Source organism: Myiozetetes cayanensis, unplaced genomic scaffold (genome assembly GCF_022539395.1).
Source record: "Myiozetetes cayanensis isolate MyiCay16 unplaced genomic scaffold, myiCay2020 scf1, whole genome shotgun sequence".
Classification (NCBI taxonomy): Eukaryota; Metazoa; Chordata; class Aves; order Passeriformes; family Tyrannidae; genus Myiozetetes; species Myiozetetes cayanensis.
Window position 1 is genome coordinate 146,803,766 of NW_026086604.1, and position 23,359 is coordinate 146,827,124.

General features: G+C 49.7%; 1 protein-coding gene across 1 annotated transcript in view; it reads left to right on the top strand.

Annotated features, from left to right (window-relative positions):
• The window catches only part of LOC126642488 (mitogen-activated protein kinase kinase kinase 3-like), a 78,336-nt gene that overhangs the window by 46,220 nt on the left and 8,757 nt on the right, over positions 1-23,359 (top strand). Inside the window, 8 exon segments of the mRNA XM_050320168.1 lie at positions 5,860-5,973; positions 7,500-7,611; positions 14,500-14,633; positions 17,316-17,389; positions 19,518-19,585; positions 21,476-21,568; positions 22,551-22,574; positions 22,577-22,744. Of these exon segments, the coding sequence (XP_050176125.1) occupies positions 5,860-5,973; positions 7,500-7,611; positions 14,500-14,633; positions 17,316-17,389; positions 19,518-19,585; positions 21,476-21,568; positions 22,551-22,574; positions 22,577-22,744 (787 nt within the window).

Sequence of the window (23,359 nt, forward strand, 5' to 3'; positions counted from 1 at the left end):
TGAGGGCTGTCACCTAGAAGGGGGAAATCCTTGGCATCTGTTTTGATGTGCTCAGTGTTCTCTTGAGGCATCTTGCCATAAGCTGGGCAGGCATCTCGAGCTACTGGATTCTCAAGGTGGGCTTGGCTTTGGGGAGGAGGAGAAGGCCAGATGACAAAGAGGTGGGCTTTAAAACACAAATCCTTTTGGATCTGTCCCAACAGCTTGCTTGTTTAGTGGAAGTATTAATTGCAAATGGCCTACAGCCTTTCATCGAAGTATGAATGGAGGGAGAGGTCATGAAGAGAGCTTTCTTTTTTTCCCCCTTTCTTTTTTTTTCTCACTTCTGTTTCAATAGAGATTTGACCCCCACAAAAGAAAAGTTCCTTTTTCTTTATAATAGCTACCTCATGATACCAGAATGTCCACTGGGTTTTCACTTTGAAGGCAGTCAGGTTTCTAATCTTGGGCATTCTTTGACAGCCCTCCCGGGAAAAGCCTGCCATTGAATTCTCCAGGAATGACTCATTTCATTCCAGGTTTCTTTCCACTGGAAGAGGATTTCTTTCCAACAACAGCAAACAGAAGCTTAAATAATGCATTTTATCCTGTGTTGGAGACCATCTTTCTGGCCATGTGCACAGGCACGTAGCAGGACCATGAGCAGGCCTTTGGGTACTCCTGACTTCTGAGGGTTGTGGATGATTTTCAGTGCTTTGTTTCTCTATATATAAAAATTCCTCCTTGTGAGAACCCACAGCTTTGGGAAGATGTCTGAGAAGTAGTAATTCAGGGTTGTTGTCGTGGAAACACTATAAACAGACAAGAGTGATCTGTGGGGAAATAGCCTACACGTCCACATGGTGACACCCCAGCATCTGGCTCTCTCTGTCATCTGGGCCAGGTTTTCGGGGTTTATCATGACCACAAGTCTCAGGGGTAGCTTGACCACAGGCTCATTACAGTTAAACATTTCACCCTTTCTCTGTGCTCGAGGGCACTTGTGCTGTAATTCTTTGTTGCCATCAGACACCTCTCTTGCTGCAGCACCTTGTAGGCCAAACTCACACTGAGGTGAACAGGCCCCTGCAAAATCTCACTGACTGGCAGTCCCTGTCCTGGTGAAGGAGGAGTCCTGAAGCCGAGATCAGTGGGATGAGCATGCCAGCTGGGTGGAGCAGGGGCACGCATGAATCACATCCTGGTGGGACCATGGAATCAGCAGGCTCGGGCTGGTGTAGATAAGAGCAGGGCCTGGCCATGGGTGTACCACATGGGCATGTCTGCCTGTTAGTTCTAGGCTGGGCTCATCTTTCTGAGGTGTAGGAGAGCAAAACCTGGCCTGGCCGTGGACGGCACGGCGTGGTGTTTGTTGGACAGCTGACTGTGTTACGGATTGAAAGGCTCTAACGCTCCCATTCAAGCTGTAAAGGTCCTGGGTATCTAATTTGGGACTGTGAAATCTACAGGATCGCAGGATGCACTAAACTTAGCTATTGCAGTGCCCTTTTACAGACCTGCCTTTTAGTATCTTGAAGCTGGGTGTCTGAGGTAGGCCATAAGCTCAGGGCCACCTGCTTTCCACAGCTCCATGAGCTTGGCTTTCTTGGTGGGACATTTTGGGCCTTTTGCTACAAGAAGGACATTGGGGTGCTGGAGCATATCCAGAGAAAGGCAATGGGGTGGGGAAGGGTCTGGACAACAGGTCTGATGAGGAGCAGCTGAGGGAGCTGGGCAGGGTTTAGCCTGGAGAAAAGGAGGCTCAGGGGAACCTTATCACTCTCTACATCTCCCTGAAAGGAGTGGGGAGCCAGGTGGGGGTCAGTCTTTTCTCCCAGGTAAGAAGGAACAGGATGAGAGGAAACAGCCTCAGGTTGCACCAGGGGAGGTTTGAATTGGCTATTAGGAAAAATTCCTTCGCTGAAAAGGTGGTCGAGCACCAGAGCAGGCTGCCCAGGGCAGTGGTGGAGTCACCCCCCTGGAGGGATTAAAAGACATGTAGATGGGGCACATGGGGACGTGGTTTTGTGGTGAAGTGCTGGGTTCTGTGGCAAATTCTCTGTCTGAATTTGATCTCTCTGCACTAATAACAGCTAAATAGCTGCTCCAGGTGTGACTAGGTGTTACCTTGTCTGTCTCCACGACCAACCTGCGATGTGACTTGGGCCACCATTTCCCTTCTGACCTCCCCGTGCTTGTCTCCTCTGGGGCTGTCCCTCAGCACCAGTTAGGTTAGGGAGAGTTAAAGCCTGGGGAAGTGGTAGAGGCTCCATTACGGTGGGGGGAGGAGATAAAAGCATATTTAACAAACATTTGTCGAGAATTGTTGATGCCAGTTGGTGCTGCATTGGGCAGGAAGATGAACTAATTGACCTCCCAGATTTTTCCCCAACCCTGTTTCCTACTATTCTTTGGCTTTCTGTGGTGTCTTACAGAGTGAGGTCTGGCAGTGCTGTTGCAGTCAGTGAAAACTCACCCTTTTGCACTCACTTTCTTAACCTGCAGTGACTACCAAGCCCCACACTAAACATCAGGCTCCAGGGGAAGGTGCTGTTTAAAAGCAAGAAGAAAACGTAATAAGCTCTGTTTAGCGAGACTTCTGTGTAGGTAAACTTTGCTGTTCGTCACAGCTGCTCTCTCTTTAGATCAAACAAACCCAGTTACTGGAAATACACCCTGGCCATTACTGCCATGGTTCTGCATGAGTCTATATTGAGTTTCATGCCTAGCAGATACCTGTTCCCAATATCCATATGTGCCACAGTCTGGAAGACAAATGGAGTGAAATCTACTTGCCAGATATGGGTAGTAGGTATAGCCAAGCTAAATACTGGCTCCAGTCCCTTTTACAAGAGGACAGTTTCTGCCTGATGTTTTTGGCTGCTCTGAAACAGGCACACAAACATGTTCATGTTGTGATAGTTGAGTGAGATGGAGTGACCTGCAGAACATTCTGTTCAGAGGGATTGCTCTGAGCGCTTGTGAGGAGCTCAGTAAAGGGATGGGTAAGCGGTGGGACTGTACTTACAGTTCAGAGTCAAATTCTGCCTGGTGGTGAAATGAGGGAGAGCAGCTCTCCGTCATCCTCATTTCTGTTTGGGTGAGTGTAGGGGAGAAGCCTTGCCTGCTTGGTGCAGAGCCCTGCTGTGGAGCCTTTGTGAACTTCAAGAGGGTCGGGAAGGGAGCAGAGTAAGCTCTGCATTTGGGAGAAATGTTCAATACTATCTTTGTCTGGTATCTGCTGTGAACACAGGATGTTCATTCAGATCCCATGGTCTTTTGTCCCAGGTAACAGATGACAGGATGGGAGGAAATCCCAGAATGGGTCAGGTTGGAAGGGATCATGGTGGGTCTTCTGGTCCAACCTCCCTGCTCAAGTAGGGTCATCCCAGAGCACGTGGCACAGGATTGTGTGCAGATGGTTCTGGAATATCTCCAGTGAGAGGACTCCACACCCTCTGTGGGCAATCTGTTCCAGTGCATGGTCACTGCACAGTAAAGAAGTTCTTCCTTATGTTCAGGTGGAACTTCCTGTGCATCAGTTTCTGCCCATTTCCACTTGTCCTGTTGCTTGGCAACACCAGAAGAGCCTGGTTAATACTCTGACCCCTCCCTGCAGACACTGACAGACATTGACGAGGTCCCTCTCAGTCATCTCTTCTCGAGGCTGAACAGCCCCAGCTCCCTCAGCCTTTCCTCATAAGAGAGATGCTCCACTGAGCACTGATCAACTCTGTAGCCTCTGCTCAACCTGCTCCAGGAGCTCCATCTCTCTCTTGTACTGAGGAGCCCAGAACCAGGCACAGCATTCCAAATGTGGCTTTACCAGGTCTGAGCAGAGGGGCAGGATCACCTCCCTCAGCCTGCTGGCGATGCTCTTCCCATTGCATCCCAGCATACCACTGTCCACCTTGCCCCCAGGACACACAGCTGGCTCAGGGTCAGCTTGTTGTCCACCAGGACCCCCAGGTCCTTCTTCACAGAGGAATGGCCTCAAGTTGCACCAGAGGAGCTTTAGATTGGATATTAGGGGAAATTTTTTCACCAGAAGAGTTGTCAAGCAGTGGAACAGGCTGTCCAGAGAAATGGTGGAGTCAGTGTCTCTGGAGGTATTCAAAAGGCATGTAAATGTGCTGTGTAGGGCCATGGTCTAGTGATGGATTTGGCAATGTTGGGTTGAAAGTTGGACTCGTTGGTCTCAGAGGTCTTTTCCAACCTAAATGATTCCATGACGATGATGTTAAGCCTGATGTTCATCATGAAATAGCTGGCCCTCCTATGGCTCAGTTATCTACCTACAAAACAGGGGTGGAAGATAACCTTCCTATCAGACAGGAGAGGAGAAACCCAATCCAAACCTTGAGGTGCTCGCAGGGTAGAAAGAGCTGCCACACAGACACCTAAGGTGGAGCTTGGCAGGCTCAGGCTGCAGTTCTTGGGTGGAAGAAGTGACTGTAGCCGTTTCCTGAGGTGAAACCTCGTCTCTGCTGGCCAGGGGCCACAACTTTCCCTTGACCTGGTCATCCCTGAAGTCCTCACCCCAGAGCACACAGTCCTGAGGTGTATTTGCCTACGGCCAGCAGCCAAACCCTCGGCAACACCCTGGGATCAAACAGGTTGTCACAGTTGGCTTTTGAGAGTCGTCTCCTGTGGTGGCTGCCCTGAGGTGTGTTTGCTGTGGCTGGTGGTGTGAACCCTCATCACACAGAGGGCTGAGCTGCCTTTCAGGAGTTCTGGGAAGCTGAGGCTCCCTGTAAGACCGGTGAGGGCCTACTGGGAGCTGTGGCTGCTCAGTCCCTTTGGTCAGTGGAATTACTGTGTACTTTGGCACAGCCGTGAGTGTAGCATGTGCTGTGTTGCCTGGATCCAGTGCCAGTGCCTGAGGCAACCTGCAGGGGCTGAACCCTGTTTGTTGTGAGATTAGGCAGAATATCCCTGAATGAGGGGCAAGAAGTTGTGCTTTTAATCTTAGCCCAGGGCAGCAGAAGGCCACAGAGCTCCTCTGAAGTGCAGCTGTTGGACATTGGAAGCTTTGCAGACTGTCTGCAGGACATGGTACACCACACAGCAATGTCGGGAAGGTCAAAGTCCCCGTGGAGATATGAGGGCAATAGTCTGCCACTTACCAGGAAAACATCAGGACCTTCAGCTGCCTGACAGACACAGCACTGTGTAGTTCTCTGTTCTATTTACCTTATGAGGAGCAGAAGCTGAATTTGTCCTGCTGGGAGTGAAAGAAGTGGTTCTTGAATGGAGAGCAATGCACTCTTTTCACGTCAGAAGGGAAGAGGCTCTTATTTGTGGGGTGTTCCTGGATTTTACCTGGTGGTCAGACATTAGGGAGGCTCTGTCAGTATGCAGGAGCACAGATGGCAGCAGCAGGGAAGGGCATTGAGGACCTACCACAGTAAATCCTTGGGTGCAGATCCCTGCATTCTTGGAGCACCATTGCATGACCATCTTCCCAGGAAGAAACCCTGGGAGAACATGTGGGGTTGTTTTGGGCCTGGGTAGCAGCAGGTCTTTCCTACAGACTCCAAGATCAGAGCAGCCCCAGAGTAGCAGGCAGCGAGCCTAAGGTTCCATCCCAGCCCTCTCCTCTTCTCACTGGCTGGATTGCTGATGTGACCTTTAAGCTTTCTCCTTGCAGATGTTGTTTGTTGTGATTTTTTTGCGTCTGTTCCTGGGTAGATGAGAACTTGGAAGAAAATGTTAAGAGCTCGGCAAGCTGGAGGGCATGGGGGCTCCGTTTTCCACCGCCTCCTTGGGTTCCTCCCTCATCTCCCTATTCCCAGGCTGCTCACTGTAAGAATCCGGCTTCCTCTGTTTACCCAAAAGTGTGACATTGCCATTGCCCGGTGTTTGTTTAATCCCTTCCAGCTCCTGATTCCGCTGAAATCCCAGGAAGATTTGGACAAAGCGCTGGAACAGTTGGAGCTGAGCCCTTCCCTGAAGAGCCTGCGGATCCTTGTGAGCGCTCCAAAGAAAGCGAATGTGAGCCCTTCACCTTCTCTGCTCTTTTGTGTCCGGAGCGAGATGCCTTGTTATTGTGCTGGGGAGTGGAAAAGAGTCTCCTGGCGGTGAAGAGCAGAGGGCAAGCTGGTCATGAGGGGGGTCAGCCCTGCTCTGGCTCAGCAGCTCGGAAATACTCCTGTCATAGTAGCCCAGAGGCCGAGCTCAGCTCCCTTTGCCTGCTCCAGCGTCCCATGAAGGGTTAAATATCAGACTGATCCTCAAATAAGGTTAAACTCTGAGAGGATCCCTTGTGCTTTCCACCTGGGGATGCTGCCCCCATTCCTTTGTCCCTTCTCTGTGTTCAGGGTGATGCCCTGGCCCTTGCTGTGCTGAGTGGCAATGTGGGGACTGTTCCCTCCATGCAGTACTAAAAGCTGGGAAGAGCAAACTGGAGAATGCTTCAGTCTCATGCAAAGCTGTCTTTTTTTTTTTTTTTTTCATCTTTATTTATTTATTAGTTTTTCCTGAGCTCAGTGGTTTTGCAGTTAATCCTGTTAGCTTGACCTCGCCTGCACAGAGTGTCTTGCCAAAGCACATGTTGTGCTGCCCCAAGCACAGGCTGTAAAGCAAGGGATTTGTAGATGTTGCAACTCTGTTTCTTCTTATATTTCCTAGAAGTACTGGAGAGATTGGGAGTCTTGAAACTCACAGTGCTTGTGCTCGTGCTACTACTGGTGCTCACAGGGCTCTGGAACTTCTCCACTCTTTTTGAGAGGCTTGGAAAGAGCAGGGACCAGCTTCCCCAGGGGAAAGCTGAGCCATCAGTTGGGGTTTCCTAAATCCTGGGTGGAAATGGGGCAACCTGCCCTGGCAACTGTGGGAACACAGCAGTATTGCAGGGCAGCTTCTAAGAGCAGAGAAGCCAGGTGGATTCCTGGGTACCTCTGAGAGCAGGTCTATCTCTTCCTGAAGCTCCTGTGTGTGTAGGAACACACGGTTCCAAGGTCAAACATGAAATCACCACAAAATCACAGCATCCTGTAGCGTGTTATCTCAGTAAGACTTGGCCACTGCCATTTAAGTTACCATCTGGATATGCATTTCTTTGCTCTTCCCTTATCTGTCCTCCCTGGCAGAGCCTGACCCTCCACTATCTGTTCCTCTGCCGTCACAGAGGAACCTCTGCAGTGCCTAGGCTGCCATAGGAGTCTAGGGAGCATGGAGGAGAGGTTCTAATTTTGGAGTTCCAAGTGTTTTCAGCCCAGGGATCAGTCTCTGTATCTTTCTGGAGATAATGCAGTGCAGGGGCAGTTTTTTATGTCAAATATCTGTATTTGCCATTATCTATTAGAGCTTAATCTTAATCTTACTAGACTGTTTTACAAACAGATGTGAATTGTTTGTGAAGGGTTTTGGATCGCTTCAGTTTACGTGTGTGTCTTCTTTCTTTTTTTTTTTTTATTCAATAGTTCTTGGGTAATAGGGTCACGGGGAGCCAAACACAGGGTTTCACATGTCCACGGGGCTCTGGCCAAGTCTGATCCTTCCCTTTGTCTGATTACCAGCTCCTCCAGCCAAACAACAGCAAACAGCACGAGATGAGGATCTCCAGGTCCATGGGTGATATCATGGGATCCCTGTACAAGGACTCCGAGAGGACGCGCAAATACTCAACAGGTGGGTGAAACGCAGCACTCTGCGGGGTGTGTTGTGCTGCTACGGGCTGGCCACCACCCCCTTTCTCCTTTTTGTCACAACCCTGTGGCTGTCACAGTCTGGATGACCACCCTCACCAGTGACTCAGTGCAGTTGCAGCTTATCCTCAGCCCGAGGAGGACGCTCCGTGAGCTGCACAGGTCGGACGAGGTTGTGCTGAGCAGAGTCACGTTGGGCACGAAAGTGAGGAGAGCAGGGGACCTGGGGTGCGATTTGGGGAGGGGGGGGAAATGCAGGGATAAACATTTCCGATGAATTTGGTGCCACTGAGCTTCATCAAAATGAAGAGAGAGAATCTACAGGAAGCCAGGGATGTCTGGGACCTTGACATAGTTATTCCTTTAATCCTGGGCTGTCGTGCTCTTGGCATGTCTCCTCCTTTCCCAGCTGGCAGAGTCACGTATCTGAATGGGCTTGGGCTCCTTGGCTCCTGGGCTGGGACCAGCTTCAGCATGTAAGAACCAAATGTGTGTCCCCCATACCACCAGTCTGTTCTGGGTGGAATGACATCTGTGGTAGCTGCTTTTGTTGTTTCTCAGGAGAATGGATGTGTGCAGTGTGTTGTGGTGGTCACATTCCAGAGGAAAGGGAGCATCCCTTTCCTTCAGAGGTGTTGGGAGTAGGTACCTGCAGCCCCTGCAGCCAGGCTGGCAACAAATGCCTGGTCTCTTCTTGCAGCCCTGCAGGGAGCAGAGTTTGTTCATGGTCTCATGTGGTGCTTTCTGTGGTTTTCTGTGCTTGAATTTATGCTTTTCGTGCTTTGTAAAATACTCTGAGCTTGTTTAAATGACAAGCCCTGTTGATCAGTTGGCTGTGGGAGCTTTTGTGTGAAGAACCTTGCAGGATTTTGTAGAGAGCGGGGTGCCTTGTGCAGAACTGGTAAAGCAGCACACAGGGCTGTGTAGCAGGGGTATAATTATTCAGGTTACAACCTGTAGACAGGAATAATGTTTTTTTCACACAGTGAATATTCTCTGCCATATCTGTGGATGCAGCTTGCAGGGTAATTTCTACAGATCCTTATTGTTTTCATGCAGTTATTCACCAACTGTAGAAATTGTAGCCTTGGGTGAAGTGGGGCCTCCTATACAAATATACACGAAGAAATACTTCACCCTGCAAAGATCCTTTGTACTTATATGGCAGTAAATGCTTCCAAACCCTTTTCTCTGTGCAACAAAAGAGTGTTTTTCTCCAAGGATTTGCCCTTTCTCTGTTTCATAGCCTGTGCTGCCTTGATAACATATCCTGTGGTTTGCTGCATCTCAGACAATGATATATAGGAAATATTCTTCCAGGGTAGGTCCAACATACCCCTTGTGCAGCCATGCCCAGCTCTTACTGAAGCCAGGGGCGGGTGTACAAGAGCTCTCCTTGGGTTTGGTGTTTGGATGTACCAGGATTGTCTTTTTCTATTGTTTTTTTTTTTTTTCCCTAGCTCACATGGCTCTTGAGAGTTTGCCCAGAGTCTGGCAGAGTCACTTAGGTGACCCTGAGTGAAATGCACACACAAATACATGGTAGGGCACAGAGCCTCAGCAGAAACTGTGCTTGTGCAAAACATCTCTGCTGCTCTTTTTTTTTTTTTTTTTTTGGCCCTTGTTAAGCTGTTAATGGAAGCCAGTGGAGAGCTGTGGCACTGGGAGCTGTCACTGACGAGTGAGCCGAGCGTGATGGGCAGAATTGATTCTGCGTGTAGCTGTGCTAGGGAGAAGATGAGTTCTTGCAAAGTCAAGACTTTCCTGCTAACTTTCGTGCCATGTTTTGGCCTTTGCTTACTGTTTTGGAGCTGCTGTAGTACCAGGAGAGTCACCAACCAGCTCTGACTGTGAGGTGTCATTGCCTTTAAGAACATCCTGAGCTAAGACAAGGCAGACAAAGGATGAGATGTCAGTTCTGCAAGGGTGAGAGCCTGAGGTACAGATGGGTTTTAAGGGAATGCCTGAATAGCAGAGTGGAGGAATGGTTTAATCTAACAGAGGAGGAGGACTGGGCAGCACTAAATGTAGGATGCAGAGTGTGCTGACGTTGGGATCTTCAGGAGGCTCTCCAGGCCAGTTGTTAATGCACCAAAACCAGTGTCCTCAGCACTGTTACACAGTCAGGAAGCAAAGGTAACCAGCCCATGTTACAGCCATCCCTCAGGTTTTTTTTTTTCCATGTAAACCATCAGTCTTGCTGTCAGCTTGCAAAGAGGTTGCAACAAACCCTCTGCATGATAACAGAGGGTTTCTCTTCTCTTTGGAGTTGTCTGGGGTCTGTGTGAAGCTGCTGCAGCTCTGCCTAAGAGGTGTTCACAATCCAGCAGATGCATTTTTTGACCTCCTGAGTCAGGCCTGGGTAATCCAGCAGCTGGGTAGAAACTTCAGCGAGCTGAAAGAGAGAGCAATGTTTCAAATGGAGCATTAAACTGAATGTCAGGGATTAGGCAGACAAATATAATCCTGTGTTTTGGTCTCCTGAAGCAGGGGTTTCACTGAATGTGGTGGATAGTCAAAAGGCAGCCTAAGAGGCTGGGAATTCTTCAGGAGAAACTCTTCTTCACTTGCAGTTGCAAGGTATTTCACAGTGTTTTCCTTCTGCTGTCATCAAAGTGGTTGCTGTCAAGAGACGATCTTAACTCAGTTCAGCTTTTCTCTTGACACAAGATTTAAAGGGAGATTCAAAGTGACTTTATAATAAAAGGTAGTTCAGGGTTGTGTTCTTCATGTTTCATGTTTTTCTGCTGACTCTGCCATGTAAACAGCGAAAAATAATGAAACTCTGTGTTATTGGCACAAGCACGTAGGAAGGGATGTAGATGTTCTGGGGGAAGATTTGGCTATTTTTGCTTCTGCTGGGCAGAAAATGTCTTCATTCCATGTCCCTGAGAAACCTTATGAAAAGTCAGTATTTTCTTTTTATTTTTTTCCCTCATAAACTTTTTCAGTGGAAATCCCCTTCCAGCCTTTTGGTGACCAGCATCTGCAAATGCTCGTCTGAGTGCCAGGAAACTTGGACTAAAATCCTTTTGAGTTCTCTGTTTTGAGATAACTGAGGGTTGTTTTTATTTACTTCGAGGAACTACATGTTTCAGAACACTATCCACAAATTATTTAGGAGCCCTGTTTTAGAACTGCCATTTCGCAGTGGAAACCTTTGCCACAAGCTTTATTTTTTTCCTTTTTTTCCATGGTTTTCCATGGTGGCAAACCAGGCTGCTGAGCTGTGTTATTGTGTGCCTGCCAGCCCTCTCCAGACCAGGAGTGTTGCAGGAACTGGGATGGATGAGACCTCACTTTGAGAAGAAGTGGAAAATTTAGCTGTGTGCATCATGCCAGCTGCTTTAGGGCTAGAAAATAGTCTCTGTCCTGCTTATTAGTGTAGAAGTGCCCTAAATTTGCCTTAAATCGAGGTATAGTAATTCATCCTCAGAGGATCAGCCTAGAGAGGACGGGACTTGTAGGGGTCCCATTGAAAAAGAAGAAATGAAGGAGATTTGTTCCACCTGCTCACACCTCCCCTTGACAGTCTGAGAGTGAGAAGTGTCCTGCAGGTTTCTCTCTTCCTCTCGATCCCTGTGTTTCTGCCAGGGCTCAGAGGAACACCGGCACATCTTGACGTCACGTCCCTCGTCCGGCTCCACGGCAACGTCATCCAGGGCTGGGCTCCCCGTGGCTGCAGCTGTGAGCTCAGGCAGCTGCCAGCAAACCCTCCCCAGCCCTGGCTTTTAAGGGGCTTCTCTTCCCTTCTCGATGCTGCTCAGTAGTGGATGAAGTTTTGGGAAGAGCAGGGGAAGGATGAAGCCAGGGAATGCGGAGGCGGAGGGAAGCCAAGCCTGGCACGGGGGAACTGGCTGTACGTGCAGCACCACGAGCTCTGCACATACTGCATGAAAGGCACTTATTAAATAAAAATAACAGAAGGGAACATGAAAGACCCCAGTGGGTGCCAGCAGTGACTGTGAGTCTCCGTGCTGTCCTGGTTCTCCCTCCTCGGGACATGCCGTGCTCTAGTCCCAAATATATGGCTTTGCATTAGTGTGTGTAACATGTGGAGCAGGAATCCCTGCCCAAAGCACCTTGCTCCAAAGGGTTACCCAAGGTCAGGTGCTCAAGCAGTGCCAATCTGCAGTTTCCCCTGAGTTCAGGAATCCTAAACAGAGCTGCTGAGATCTGACCAGCAGTGGGCCTATAAAGAAGTGCCTCACAGCCTGCCCCATCCCCACTGGAGCTGCCACGTGATCCTGTACATCCCAAGACAGTCTGCTGGGGGTCTCCTCTCCCTGCCTGGTGCTGCTGCTGTTTCTTGAGTGTTAGGTCAAGTGAGAAGAGCATCCATGATGTGTTGAACAGGCACGTCTGGGCTTGTGTCTGTTTCTTCCTCTGCCTCAGGGTGGGTAAAGCAGAATTATCCAGTATATCCAATAAGCCTGGTGTTGCTCCCACTATAAATTAAGTCTCCCACTGAGTACCACAGTTGCTCTCTCTCTCTCAATCTCCCCCTGACTCCTATTTTCTACTCCTCCAGCAGCCCTGGCACTGCCTGAGGATTTTTTAGCAGGACAGGATAGGGCTGGAATGAGGAATCAACCTTGAGCTCTGGGGCTCTGCTCCCACCACCTCCTGTGTTCCTCCCAAGTGGATGGGCATGCCTGGATGCAAAGCAGCAGCAACCAGTGCTCCTGCAGGTGTGAAGCTGCATAAATTAATTTGGGCAGCACTTCTACCCAAACAGCCTGGCTGAAAGGGATCTGGTTCAATCCAGCAGTTTCCAGGCGTGCAAAAGCCTTAAGCATTTTGTTTAACTTCCTCACCTGCTGGGAAATAGCTGGTGTCTTATCCCCTTTTAAAGTTTGTTGGCAGGAAATGTGACTCTGGAAGGTCAAACACAACTAACCTATGGCTGGGAGTAGTTGTTACAGGCTAAGGCTTAATGCGAGATCATGCAAAGCCCTTGCGCTTGTGATAAATCTCATTTAACTCCCTGGGTTCAAAATCAAACAGAGGCTTGTACAGCTCTTTGTAATACCAGAGTCAAAGACTTTTCTGGGTAGTAAATGAATTGTTGGAGCAAGAGAACCCAACAGTGCATGAGCAGACCCCCACCTGATCACAGCAGTAACAGAAATGCTCAGCAGAGCTAAGATGAAGTGGTTGCACCGCACCAAATCCTCTTGGCAGGTTTTTGGAGCAAGAGCCACCCAAAAGTCCTTGTGCTGCATTCCAGATTGGCATCTGCCAAACGAAGGAGGGGATGCTGATGCAGTGATTTATCCAGGGTGCCCAAACTGCTCAGTGGTTAAACGTTTGTTTATTTATCTTCCAAGAGAGGATGCCGTACTTCCCAACTGGTTTTGTTTTTAGGGCTGGTGGAAAGCCAGTTCCTTATGAGCACTGAAACACTTGAGAGATTCTCTCCCCTTGATCTTGGCATCACATCAGTTGGAGTTTTTTCGCTGTGTTCTTATCCTGCAGGAAATCTGTGAAGGAGAAAATAGGAAGAAGAAAAAGAAGTAACTCAAGGCCATATGATTTTCATTTTTACAGTCCGAAGGAAGATGTATCATGGGACAGAAATATCTGTGTTTTTGGTATAAATCCAGCAAGCCTGATTTAGTGATCTTTAGTGCTGGTGTGACACTGTTAACATGAGCAGCTCCTGATGTGCATCTGCGCTAATGAAAGGTGGGGACTCGGATTCGTAGTGTTGATCACGCTGATGGATTTGTGCCAGGGATCCCTCTGGCACAGTAACTGTGATGCAGAATAGCAGCAGAAGAGGGAGAAGTTGTGATGATTGATCAGTGCTGACTTTTCATGATGGGATAGGCCCCTTCCCAGCACCTTTTCTCTTTGTGCTTAGCCTATGCATGTTGTAACCAAATGGTAGCAGTGAACCCAAGAGTTGGCGAGAGCTCTGCAAAAGTGGATCTGAAGTGTAAGGAGACACATGTCCATGTGATTCCTAACTCCTCAAGCATGTGTGCTTTGCAGAAGTCTGCTAAAAAACAAGTTGTTGTGTTGCGTGAAGGCTTGTGTTGCACAATGCTGACCAGCTAAAGCTCCAGCGTGGAGCATCACGGATCTCTGTCAGCAATTCCTTGCCATGAGGTGATGACAGAGCAGGGATGGAGGGGAGTAACCACACAGAGAAAGTGGAGCCAGGGCTGTGCATCTGGGCCAAGCAAGGGCTACAAGCCCTAAAACCTGAAAAGGCACAAGGAATCAGTTAGAGTGGATTTGGGGAATAAGGGGGAGGAATGGGTCATCTACATAAGGAAGCTGTGGAGTTCTTTCCCAGGTGCAAAATGGAAGCTGGTTTTCCTTCCTCTTTAATTTTGTATTGGGAAAGGGTAGAGGAGGGCGTTTGAGTGCAAATTGTTTTTGTGTGTAAGAAGTGTTGAAGGGATGTTGCACTCGGTTCACCTGGGCTGTTTCCCAGATTGCTGAACAAGGCAGTGATGTGCTCCAGGGAGGAAATGGCCCGGAGGTCAAAGAGGGGAGGTGGGTTTGGAGTTTGTGGTTTGCTCTGAGATTGACTGATCGTATCACAACAAAACTCTGGAGCCCTTTCCTTTCTGGCATCGGCAGCGCCCCTGGACACAGTGCACAGCTCTGAGCATCCAGGGTGGGCTGAAGTCAAGTCTGCTGCACGTTGTGTGGCCCCACGGCAACAAACCCTCCGTGTTGCAAACGCTTTGCAGGGTGCCCAGTAAACAGTATCACACCTCTAGGTCCTCCATTCCCATCCACACAAGCTCAAACCCAGTGGGCATTTCCAGGAGGTCTGTGATCACTGGAACAGCATCTCTGGAAGGGCTTGGGTTGGCAGGTCCCCCCTTTGACCTGTGCCTTTCCCGTGTCCCAGGCTCTCTGCACACTGGCCGGAGCTCTCCGCCCCCGGGCAGCGTTCCTGAGGAGCAGCAGCAGATCGCCCGCCAGGGATCCTACACCAGCATCAACAGCGAGGGCGAGTTCATCCCCGAGACCATGGACCAGAACGTGAGTGGGGCTGGGCCGTGTGGGTTGAGCTGGGACAGCGCTGGGCGCGAGGGAGGCTGAGCTGTGGGAGCTGTTCCCACCGTTACATCCCCAGCGGGGCCGTGCGTGGGACTCAGGCCAGCTTTTTCCAGGAATGGGTGCCCCCGGGCTTGCCATGCTTGAGAAATAATGGCAGGCCCAGTTTCCAGGAACCCTGCAAGCTGGCTGCAGTGGGGACGGCAAATGTGCTCGGGCACCTCAGGTGGCTCTGGAGGAGCACAGATCTGGGGCACACGTGTGCAGCAGCTGCCAGGCCATCGTGGCTGCAGCGTTCCCAGATCCCGTGGACCATGAGGGAATGTGCCAAGCAACCGATTGCCTGTGATTGCAACAGCCTGGGGATATCAGCAGCTCCTGCTGCTTCCCATGTGCAGTTTCTGCCTGAGCTCTGGATACAGTTCTTGGCTCTGCCCACAGCCTCTCTCTGTGGTTTTGTGTCTCTGTTCCTCTCCCACAGATAAAATTTTTTTTTCCTCTTTTAATAAGGAGTTTGTATGTTCCAGTCTCTCAGTATTAAAAGAGCAGCAAGCTCTTCAGTGACGAGCAGTGCCCCCTTCCTCCAGTCAAATTGGTGCCCATGATGGGGAAAACTCTGTGGTGTTGAGGGACTGGAGGGGAGAAGCTTACACCTCCCTCTCCATCCCTCCTCAGGCTATAGCTACAGCTCTGAAGAGCTGTGGATCCTGTGAAGTCAGCTGGGAACATAAGTCATTCTTGCTGAGCTCTTGGAAGTGCAGGGTCAAGATCCACAATTTGCAGGAGGGACGTGGAGGGACATCCAGAAGGCACTAAGCTCACTCTGTCAGGGTGCTGTGCTGGCCTGGGGAGATGTGAATTCCCTACACTCCAATAGCACCCACTGCACTGGCTCCACTTTTGTGTGTAGGCTGTGCCAGTGTTTCCATGGCAAAGTTTGTGTTTTCAGCAATTTATTGTACAGCCATTAATAAAATAAGAAGAAGTCACTCCGGGTGAGTCTTGGCAGCGTCGGAGTGCAGATGTATCGTGTGCTCCCTGCAGCCAGAAGTTGGCTCTCTGTTGTTTTCACATGCCTTCCAAACACGTTTGGGAGGATTAAGACAAAGTGTGTGCATGCAGGAGGAGGGTCCCCATGACCCCTTTTGGGTGTAAATCAGGGCAGCTCCTCCAGCTGTTCACGGAGCTCCATTAGTTCAGAGCCCTGAGCCTGCTCCTGATGAAGGTTCCCAGATGCTCTCCTTGCTTTTCCCCAGCATCACACTGTGGGTGGCTTGCAGCCCTTCTCTGGTGAACTGAATTCAGGAAAAAGGGAATTTAGGGGTGGTTTGGGTTTTTTTAACTTTTCTCATTGAGCAGCCATCCTTTTCCCTATATGGGCTTTGCCCTCAGAATGTCCTTGTACTGCAGCTTCCATATATGCCTTGCAGAAAACCAACTAGAAGCTGAAGCTTGGTACCCATTGGGGAATGCCCCTGTGCAAGCCTGTGATGTAACTGTGGTCCTGAGACCAGCCTGGCAGATGAAAAGAGGCTGAGGATGGAGCATGCTCCAATTTCCAATTTTATGCTTCTGAGAAATTAGCCTGTTTCAGCATTAGCTGCTGGGAGAGACCTGGCATGGCTGGCAGAGGCAGGCAGTGGGTTTTAGGAGAGGTCTTCATGCTCTTTGGTTAGTGCATTTTGAAGGGTGAGGGTTTCGGTTTAAAAACTGGGAAGCAGAGGAAAAGCTGCACTTTGCAGTTGGGCCCATCCAGCCAAAAAACAACGTGAGCTGTTATGACAACCAGTCGAGGAGGTCTTACAGGAACAGCACATGGAAAGGGAGGTTGTTGGGGAAGGAGGAGCGATGTGGGAACCAGCAAAGTGTGACTCCATGTGGTGTTTAGCCCTCGTTGCTCGGCGTTCCCAGGAGTGAGCTGGGCTGGCTGTGGAGCAGGGCTGAGCAGTGTGTGCAGCCAGGAGGGAGCACGGTACCGCCTGCAGCACAGCGTGGCCCGCAGCAGGCTCTGCTCCATGTGGAAGTGCACACAGCCCCTGGCTTTACCACTCCATACAAACCCTCTATTGTTACTAACCAGCTATAAATAACCCCGGCCAGCACAATGTCTCATCCAGGAAGCAACACAAATGCAGCTTTTGACTCACTGGGCTGGGGAGAGCCAAGCCGGTTCCTCCGGCCAAAAACCCTGATGATGCTGCGCTTATCAGCGGAGACGAAGGCTGGGCTCGTGTGCCAGGGCAGCTCGGGAAGTCAGGAGTCCAGGGCTGCAGTCCTGGCTGTGGTGCACGATATCCACTTGGCCTTGGGCGCATCTTTTGTGTCCTGATACAAATTTTCTTTTAGTATTGTTATTACACCTCGAATGCTTTGAATCTCATTGACTCCTCCACGTGCTTTGAGCATCAGGGTGCTAATTATCTTTGCCTCAGTTTTCCTGCTGGCAAACGGCAGCTGGAAAGGAGAAAAAATGCAGAGGGGGCATCATAAGGTGGGTTTCCACTGGGAAGAAAATTTTTGTTAGGCTGAATCTCACCCCTATGGGACTGGCATCAGCTGGTGTAAATCAGCTGGCTTTGGAGCATCTTTGTTGACTCTGCAGAGGTTCTGGAGATTAAAGAGCTGCAGTGCATGGTTTCATTGTTTCCCCTTTTCTTTCACTGTCAGATGCTTGAAGCTTTCATCAGCCCCGACGACTCGCTGTCTGGGAGCTGCCAGTCGCTGGACAGATCTGTGGACAGGTGAGTTGAGCTTCTCACCATGTTCACCAGCTGAAATGCAGCCTCTGCTCCACAGCAGGAGAGGAGAGGAGTCAGTGGCATCCCCTGAGGTTTCTGCTGGAGTGAAGATGCACCTGAGTGAAACAAATTTATCTTTAATGCTGAAAACCAGATCTTAGCACAGATGTCTGTGGGATGGTGTGATTTGAGTTGCAGTAATCTGAGCTAGACAAAGACAGCCTGGCTTTATGTGCCCAGGTTTTCTCTCATGGAATTATGGAAAGCTTTGTGTTGGAAAGGACCTTAAAGATCATCTTGTTCCACCCCCCTGCCATGGGCAGGGACACCTTCCAATAGACCAGGTTGCTCCAAGCCCCATCCAACCTGGCCTTGAACAATTCCAGGGATGGGATATCCACAGCTTCTCTGGGAAACCTGTGCCAGTGCCTCACCACCCTCACAGTACCTCCCACCCCTCTGGCTCTCTGCAGTCACCAGGTCAATACTCCACTAGCCTCTCCATGCCCCCTCCCCCGGGCATGCTGTCTGCTCTCCATTGACCACTGGTAAACTCAGCAGCCCCTGTGCACTGCCAGCAGCCACAGACGTGTCAGTCAAGGTGCTGAGGACACCAGACAGGCAATAACTAAGTTTAGCTTCTCAGCAGGAAGCAACTGGGACACGTTGTACTAACCCAGGCCGGGACTCAGTGGCTGGTGCGGCTGCTCGGTCCCAGCTCACACGTGCACAGAAACTGTATGTTTGCTGCTGTGCATAAGACACAGTGTCCTTTTGGGAAGCAGTATATTATTTTTTTCCATCTGCACCAAAGATTTTCTATTTTTTTTTTTCCGCTGTTGCTTTTGCCATACAGCACCAGGGCTGTGTTCCAGCAGGTCTGCGTCAGGTTGATTGTGTGGCGTGCTTGGGGTTTGCTGCTCTGTGCGCTTTGGATCCGTCTCAGCATCAGGGTCCATTTCCTTTTTGTGGCTTTTAATAATTTCCTGTGATGTATTTGCTCATTGTTACGGCCGTATCGAAGCTGGATTCCTTGCTCTCCCGTCCTCTCTGCCCCAGCTTTGCTTTTGCACAGACCCTGCCGGGAAGAGCAGCAGAAGGAGCACGGGCTGGTTGTAACACTCGCATTGGGAACTGAGAGAGGAGTTTTGGGAGTGTTTGTGAGAGGGTGGTATGGCTTGATTTCACATGCAAAGCAGGCAGATGTGCTCAGTCATGGGGTCTAGGAGCTTGGAGAAGGCACAGGAAGGGCTATGTTGTTCCAAGGCGGAAAGAGGAGTAAGACAGTTCCTGCAAAGACGTAGCTGAGCCCTTGCAGCCAGTGGCTTGGGATGGCATCAGCTGCAGAGAGCAGAGCGAGTCACCAGGCATGGTGACCAGGCTGAGGCACAACAAGTTCCTCTCTGCCACAGCAGTGATCAGCTTTTGATATGAGCAGGTTTCAGAGCACTTCACAAAGCTGATTTCTGCTCTGTGCCCGTATTGTTGAAAGGGAGAGCAGCAAAGAAACGTGTCCAGATCACCCTGTTGGCCCTTACAGAGCCCGGGGTGAAATTGGGGTTGCTGAGGTCCCCTTGCAGTGCTTTGTCATCTCTCAGTGCACTTTAAAGTCCTTGAGGCACCAGTCCCACACTCTCCTTCCTGGTCTCCTGGGAAGGTGCACATTCCCACTGGTGGTACAGACCCTCCTGTGTGAGGAGAGTGGGGGATGATGTTGCAGAAAAGGGAAAAACTGCCTGAACTGAGGGTGACTGAAGGACTCTGGTGTGTACATCTGCAGCAACTGAACAGTGCTCATAGGAAGCAGAGTTGCACAGCTGAATACTCGATGCTGAGGGCAGAGAAACCTGCAGCCCTCCCGTGCAGCCTCGTGCACAGGTGTTCTGGTCTTTGGCTGCTTCTCTTCAGCCTGGTGATTGTGGGTTTTGCAGCATCTCTTTTGTTTGCCACGGGAACAAGCTGTGGTCCAGCAAAGAAAACCAATCTTCATTCTTGTGCAGGATGAGGATGGGAGCTCAGTGATCAGTGCAGCTTGTGATTTAGTCTGTGCTTTCTAGAGTCTATTAATTCCATAGCCTTTCTGATATAATAAATGTATCCTGCCTTTTTTTTTTTTTCTATCCCTTTGCAGCCCTCCCTTTACCCAAACCCCTGTTCCTGGAAGGAAGAGCCATCCCAAAGACAGCCTTGATTGCATGGGTAAGCACTCTTGGTGGTTTGTATTTGCTTAAAAGTGTAAGAAGTATGTAGTGAAGAGGCTGGATAAAGGGTATTAGAGAGATGGCACTGCATGGAAAGTAATTAAAAGCAATCAAGCAAAACCAGCTCCACTGCTTAGGTTGCACTTCAGAATTGACCCTGCAGTGACCAAACATGAATGTTCTCCAAAATCAAAAGACCCAGAGCACCAAACACAGGCAGGGCTGCTCTTGTCTTCATTAACCCTTCTTGACTCTGCAGCAGTGCTGGTAGCACTGAAGAAGCTTTGGACCTGATTTGGGTATCAATTTACAGCAACAACAGTCCAAACTGGGCAGCAAGGGCCATGAAGCAGATGGATATAAGCAAGTAGAGTTTTCAGAGATCTATGTTGGAAGATGTTGCTGAGAGGGCCGTGCTCTTTTGTTTGGAGACAGCTGTGAGGTGCTGACAAGCTGCAAACAGCCTTGTGGGATCACCTTTTGCCTCTGATAGTACCTGGGAGTTGCCCCTTCAGGATCTCCACTTCCTACAGAGCAAAACCCAGCTCTCCCTAGGCAGTTACACCTCCTCCACTTGCATTAACAATAATCTGCAATAGTGCAAATGCTGTTAGAGAAACTTAACTGGTAACTTGCAGGGATCATAGGTTACTGCTTAATCACTTTATAAACATCCAGCTGGTTAAATCATGGAAACTCTGCAATATTGTAATGACTTGCACTATTAAAAATGAGCAAATGGCAGCCAGCCTGTGGCAGGAGAACTCATTCCTGGCCCGAGGCAGGATTTCTAGACTGAACTGCAGAGATGAAGCTGCAGTCAGTCCACGTTGCAGAAGGCTTTTAATGCTCCCCCCGTGGCATTTTGCTCCGAGACACCGCTGGGCACCATCGCTCACACGTGGCTCCCCGAGAACCTCTTGCCCTGTCCTTGCTGCTTCTCCTGCTGACCATATTTCAGCCATTATGTGCTCCTTTTGGCAATCAGGCTGAAGTGCAGCAGAGGCCAGGAACGGCCTCCAAGGAGCGGCTGCTGGCCCCAGGCTAAGACAAACAAACAATCAGAACGGGCTGTGTCATTAGAGCTGGATGGAGGAAAAACAGCAGGTGAAAGATGGAGGGGGGGGAAATGACAGATATTTTAATCTCAAGTTATTTGGTGCTACCAGCAATGGCTTCCTGTGCTGTGGCTTTTATTAAAGAAAAAATATGTCCTTATCTCACATGTCCATCCATCTCTCTCATCATCCCATTTCTAAACTCTGATGGTCTTTAATCCCTTCTGTATATTCTATCTTTCTAGCATTTAATCAAAGTAAATATAAAAGTTTGGAGCTCTGGAGGTATAAATTGGTCCCTGGCTTTCAGAGGTGAGAGGAGTCGCATCTGAGAAGAAAGAGGGGAGAGATTGTCCGGTGTTGGCACAAGTGCTGGATTTCTGCATTTCCCTGGAAATAACTGGCATCAGAGCAAAGGTTTTGGATAGATGGATCTAGGCCTGACCCTGCCTGGCAGTTCTGTTTCCATGCTGATTTTTGTGTTTTCCATGTGCAAACAAGGGGCTCAGTGCTCTGCCTTAGAAACTAGGCATGGTTTGTGTTAATCCTCTGCCTTGCACTTGAACAGTGTGGGCCAGGGTCTGTAAAGTCAGCAGGTAAACCTCTGCTTTAGGAGCACCAAGAGCAGTGTGTCTAACCCTGATTTCCCACTGAGGAGTGTGTGACTGTGGACCGATTTCAGAGGGAGCCTTGGGGAATGAAGTGTGGTGTAAATGATCAGCTTGTCACCTCGTCCTTCCCTGTAATTCAGTGCTTCCCATAAGAAACGCTCTGGGCATTGGATACTGAGCTGATCTCAGAAACTTGTGTGTCTTCTTCCCTCCTGTCAGATTTCGACATCCCGTTCTGCGAGAGGTTTGGGAAAGGCGGGACGTTCCCGAGGCAGTACCACCTCTCCCAGAGCCGCAAGGACTACAGTGACGGTAAGAAAAACGCTGGATGGTCGGTCCAGGATCTTGATGGCTTGGTGACAGTGCTTAGGACTGGGAAGATCTGGGAAGGGGAGGTTTCTAATAAAGGGAGAACCACCAAGGAATTTGGGATTCACTTGTGTATTCCGAGGAGCATCCTCCGTGTGACCTTGCTGCTCTGCTCTTGGGAAGTGCTGAGCATCTGCAGCCTGTAGGAGAGTCAGTGCTCAGCTCCTCCGCTGCTCACACCTGCAGTTTTTAGCTTAACCATGTGGATGATTGGCATTTCTCATCCCTGGCAACACCAACTTTTCAGTTTCCCTAAATTGCTTGGTTTTGAGGATGCTGTTTTGTGACCTTTACAGCAGGTTTTCTCAGCTGTAGGAAATCCCTGAGCAACTTCAGGGTAGCAGTTTCTGTTCTAGTCTCTGTTTTCAGCTGTTGAGTTCTGGACTTTGGGGACCACTCCATCACCTTTTTCCTGCTCTTTCCTTCACTGTGTGAGACTGCAAGTGGTGGGAGGTCAAACTGAATTAGAATCAAATTCCCTTGGGAAAAGAGTAGTGAGTACATGCAGAGAGCATATTGAGCCTTCCAGAATGAACTTCATCTCTCACTGACACCCCTGTGAAAGCAGGTCTGGCACTGCTGTGTGGTCATTTGCATTGTGGACTTAGGGGATGGCAGGGATAATTTGCAATGTAAATCCCTGCCTGTTCAATGTTTAATTGTGATTAACAGCCAGCAAACCCCCTAATGTAATTAAACTGTTGCAAACCCCTCTGGAAGCATCTGCATTAGATGTAATTCCTGCTGTTATCAAAGCTTAAATTGAATTTAAAATGTTTGCAGGGCTTTGCTTCAGTTTAATTACGGTTGTTTTGTTTAATTTGAAGAGGTGAAGATCTGGGCAGTGACGTGAGAAGGTGGTGACAGGTGGGTCCAAGCTGGTGTGTGTGTTCTTGCTGTAACTTCCCCCCCTTTTCTCCTGCAGGTCGAAGGACTTTCCCCAGGAGTTACTTCCGCAGGAAAACCTGTTCCAGCTCGTCCCCTCCAGCAGAACCAAGAGTTTTAACGGGGACAGCAAGCTCAGCACGCTGCAGTACGACGAGTACAGGCCCAAGTGTTGGAACAATTGTGAGAAGGGTCTGCAGGTCTTCAGCACCTCCCCTACGAAAGCGAGGAACTGTAAGTGAACCAAAGCCCCGAGTGCCTGAGGTCTCAGCAGAGGATGATTTAATACAACACACTGAATGTTACCTTGGCCTCGATGGTGTCAGCTGGTGTTCAGCACTTGCTGCGTTGCAGAAAGCTGCTTGTGTGTTGGGCTGTCCGTGTGCTCGTGCAGCAGAAGCTTCAGGGAGACTTGGGTTGTGGGAGCAAATGCGTCCAGAGGCTCCACCCCTTGGATTACACTGCTGTCACCCCAGCACCCAGGCTCCTCTGCCATTGCAAGACTGCCCATGCTGTAGAACTTGGTGCATCTGGAGCCTGTTCAGTGATAGATAACAAGCTAGGAATGACCAGTGAGATAAAAAAACTCCTTATCAGGCCCTGCCTGGGTTGCTGCTCAGCCGTGCTGTATCCTGCTAACCTCTCCCAGAGCAGAGGGGCAAGTCCAACACTGGCTAAGAAAACAGTTTTTGGAGGAAGGACTCTTAATGAGATAGGACTTTTTTGGGACTTGATACTGCTTTATGCTAATGCAGACTGGGAGACATCCCCCCGTGCCAGTAGCACCAGTGTTAAAACTGGTTTGTCCTGGTGCCCCTGGGAGAGGGTGACTCACTGACTGCCCTGCAC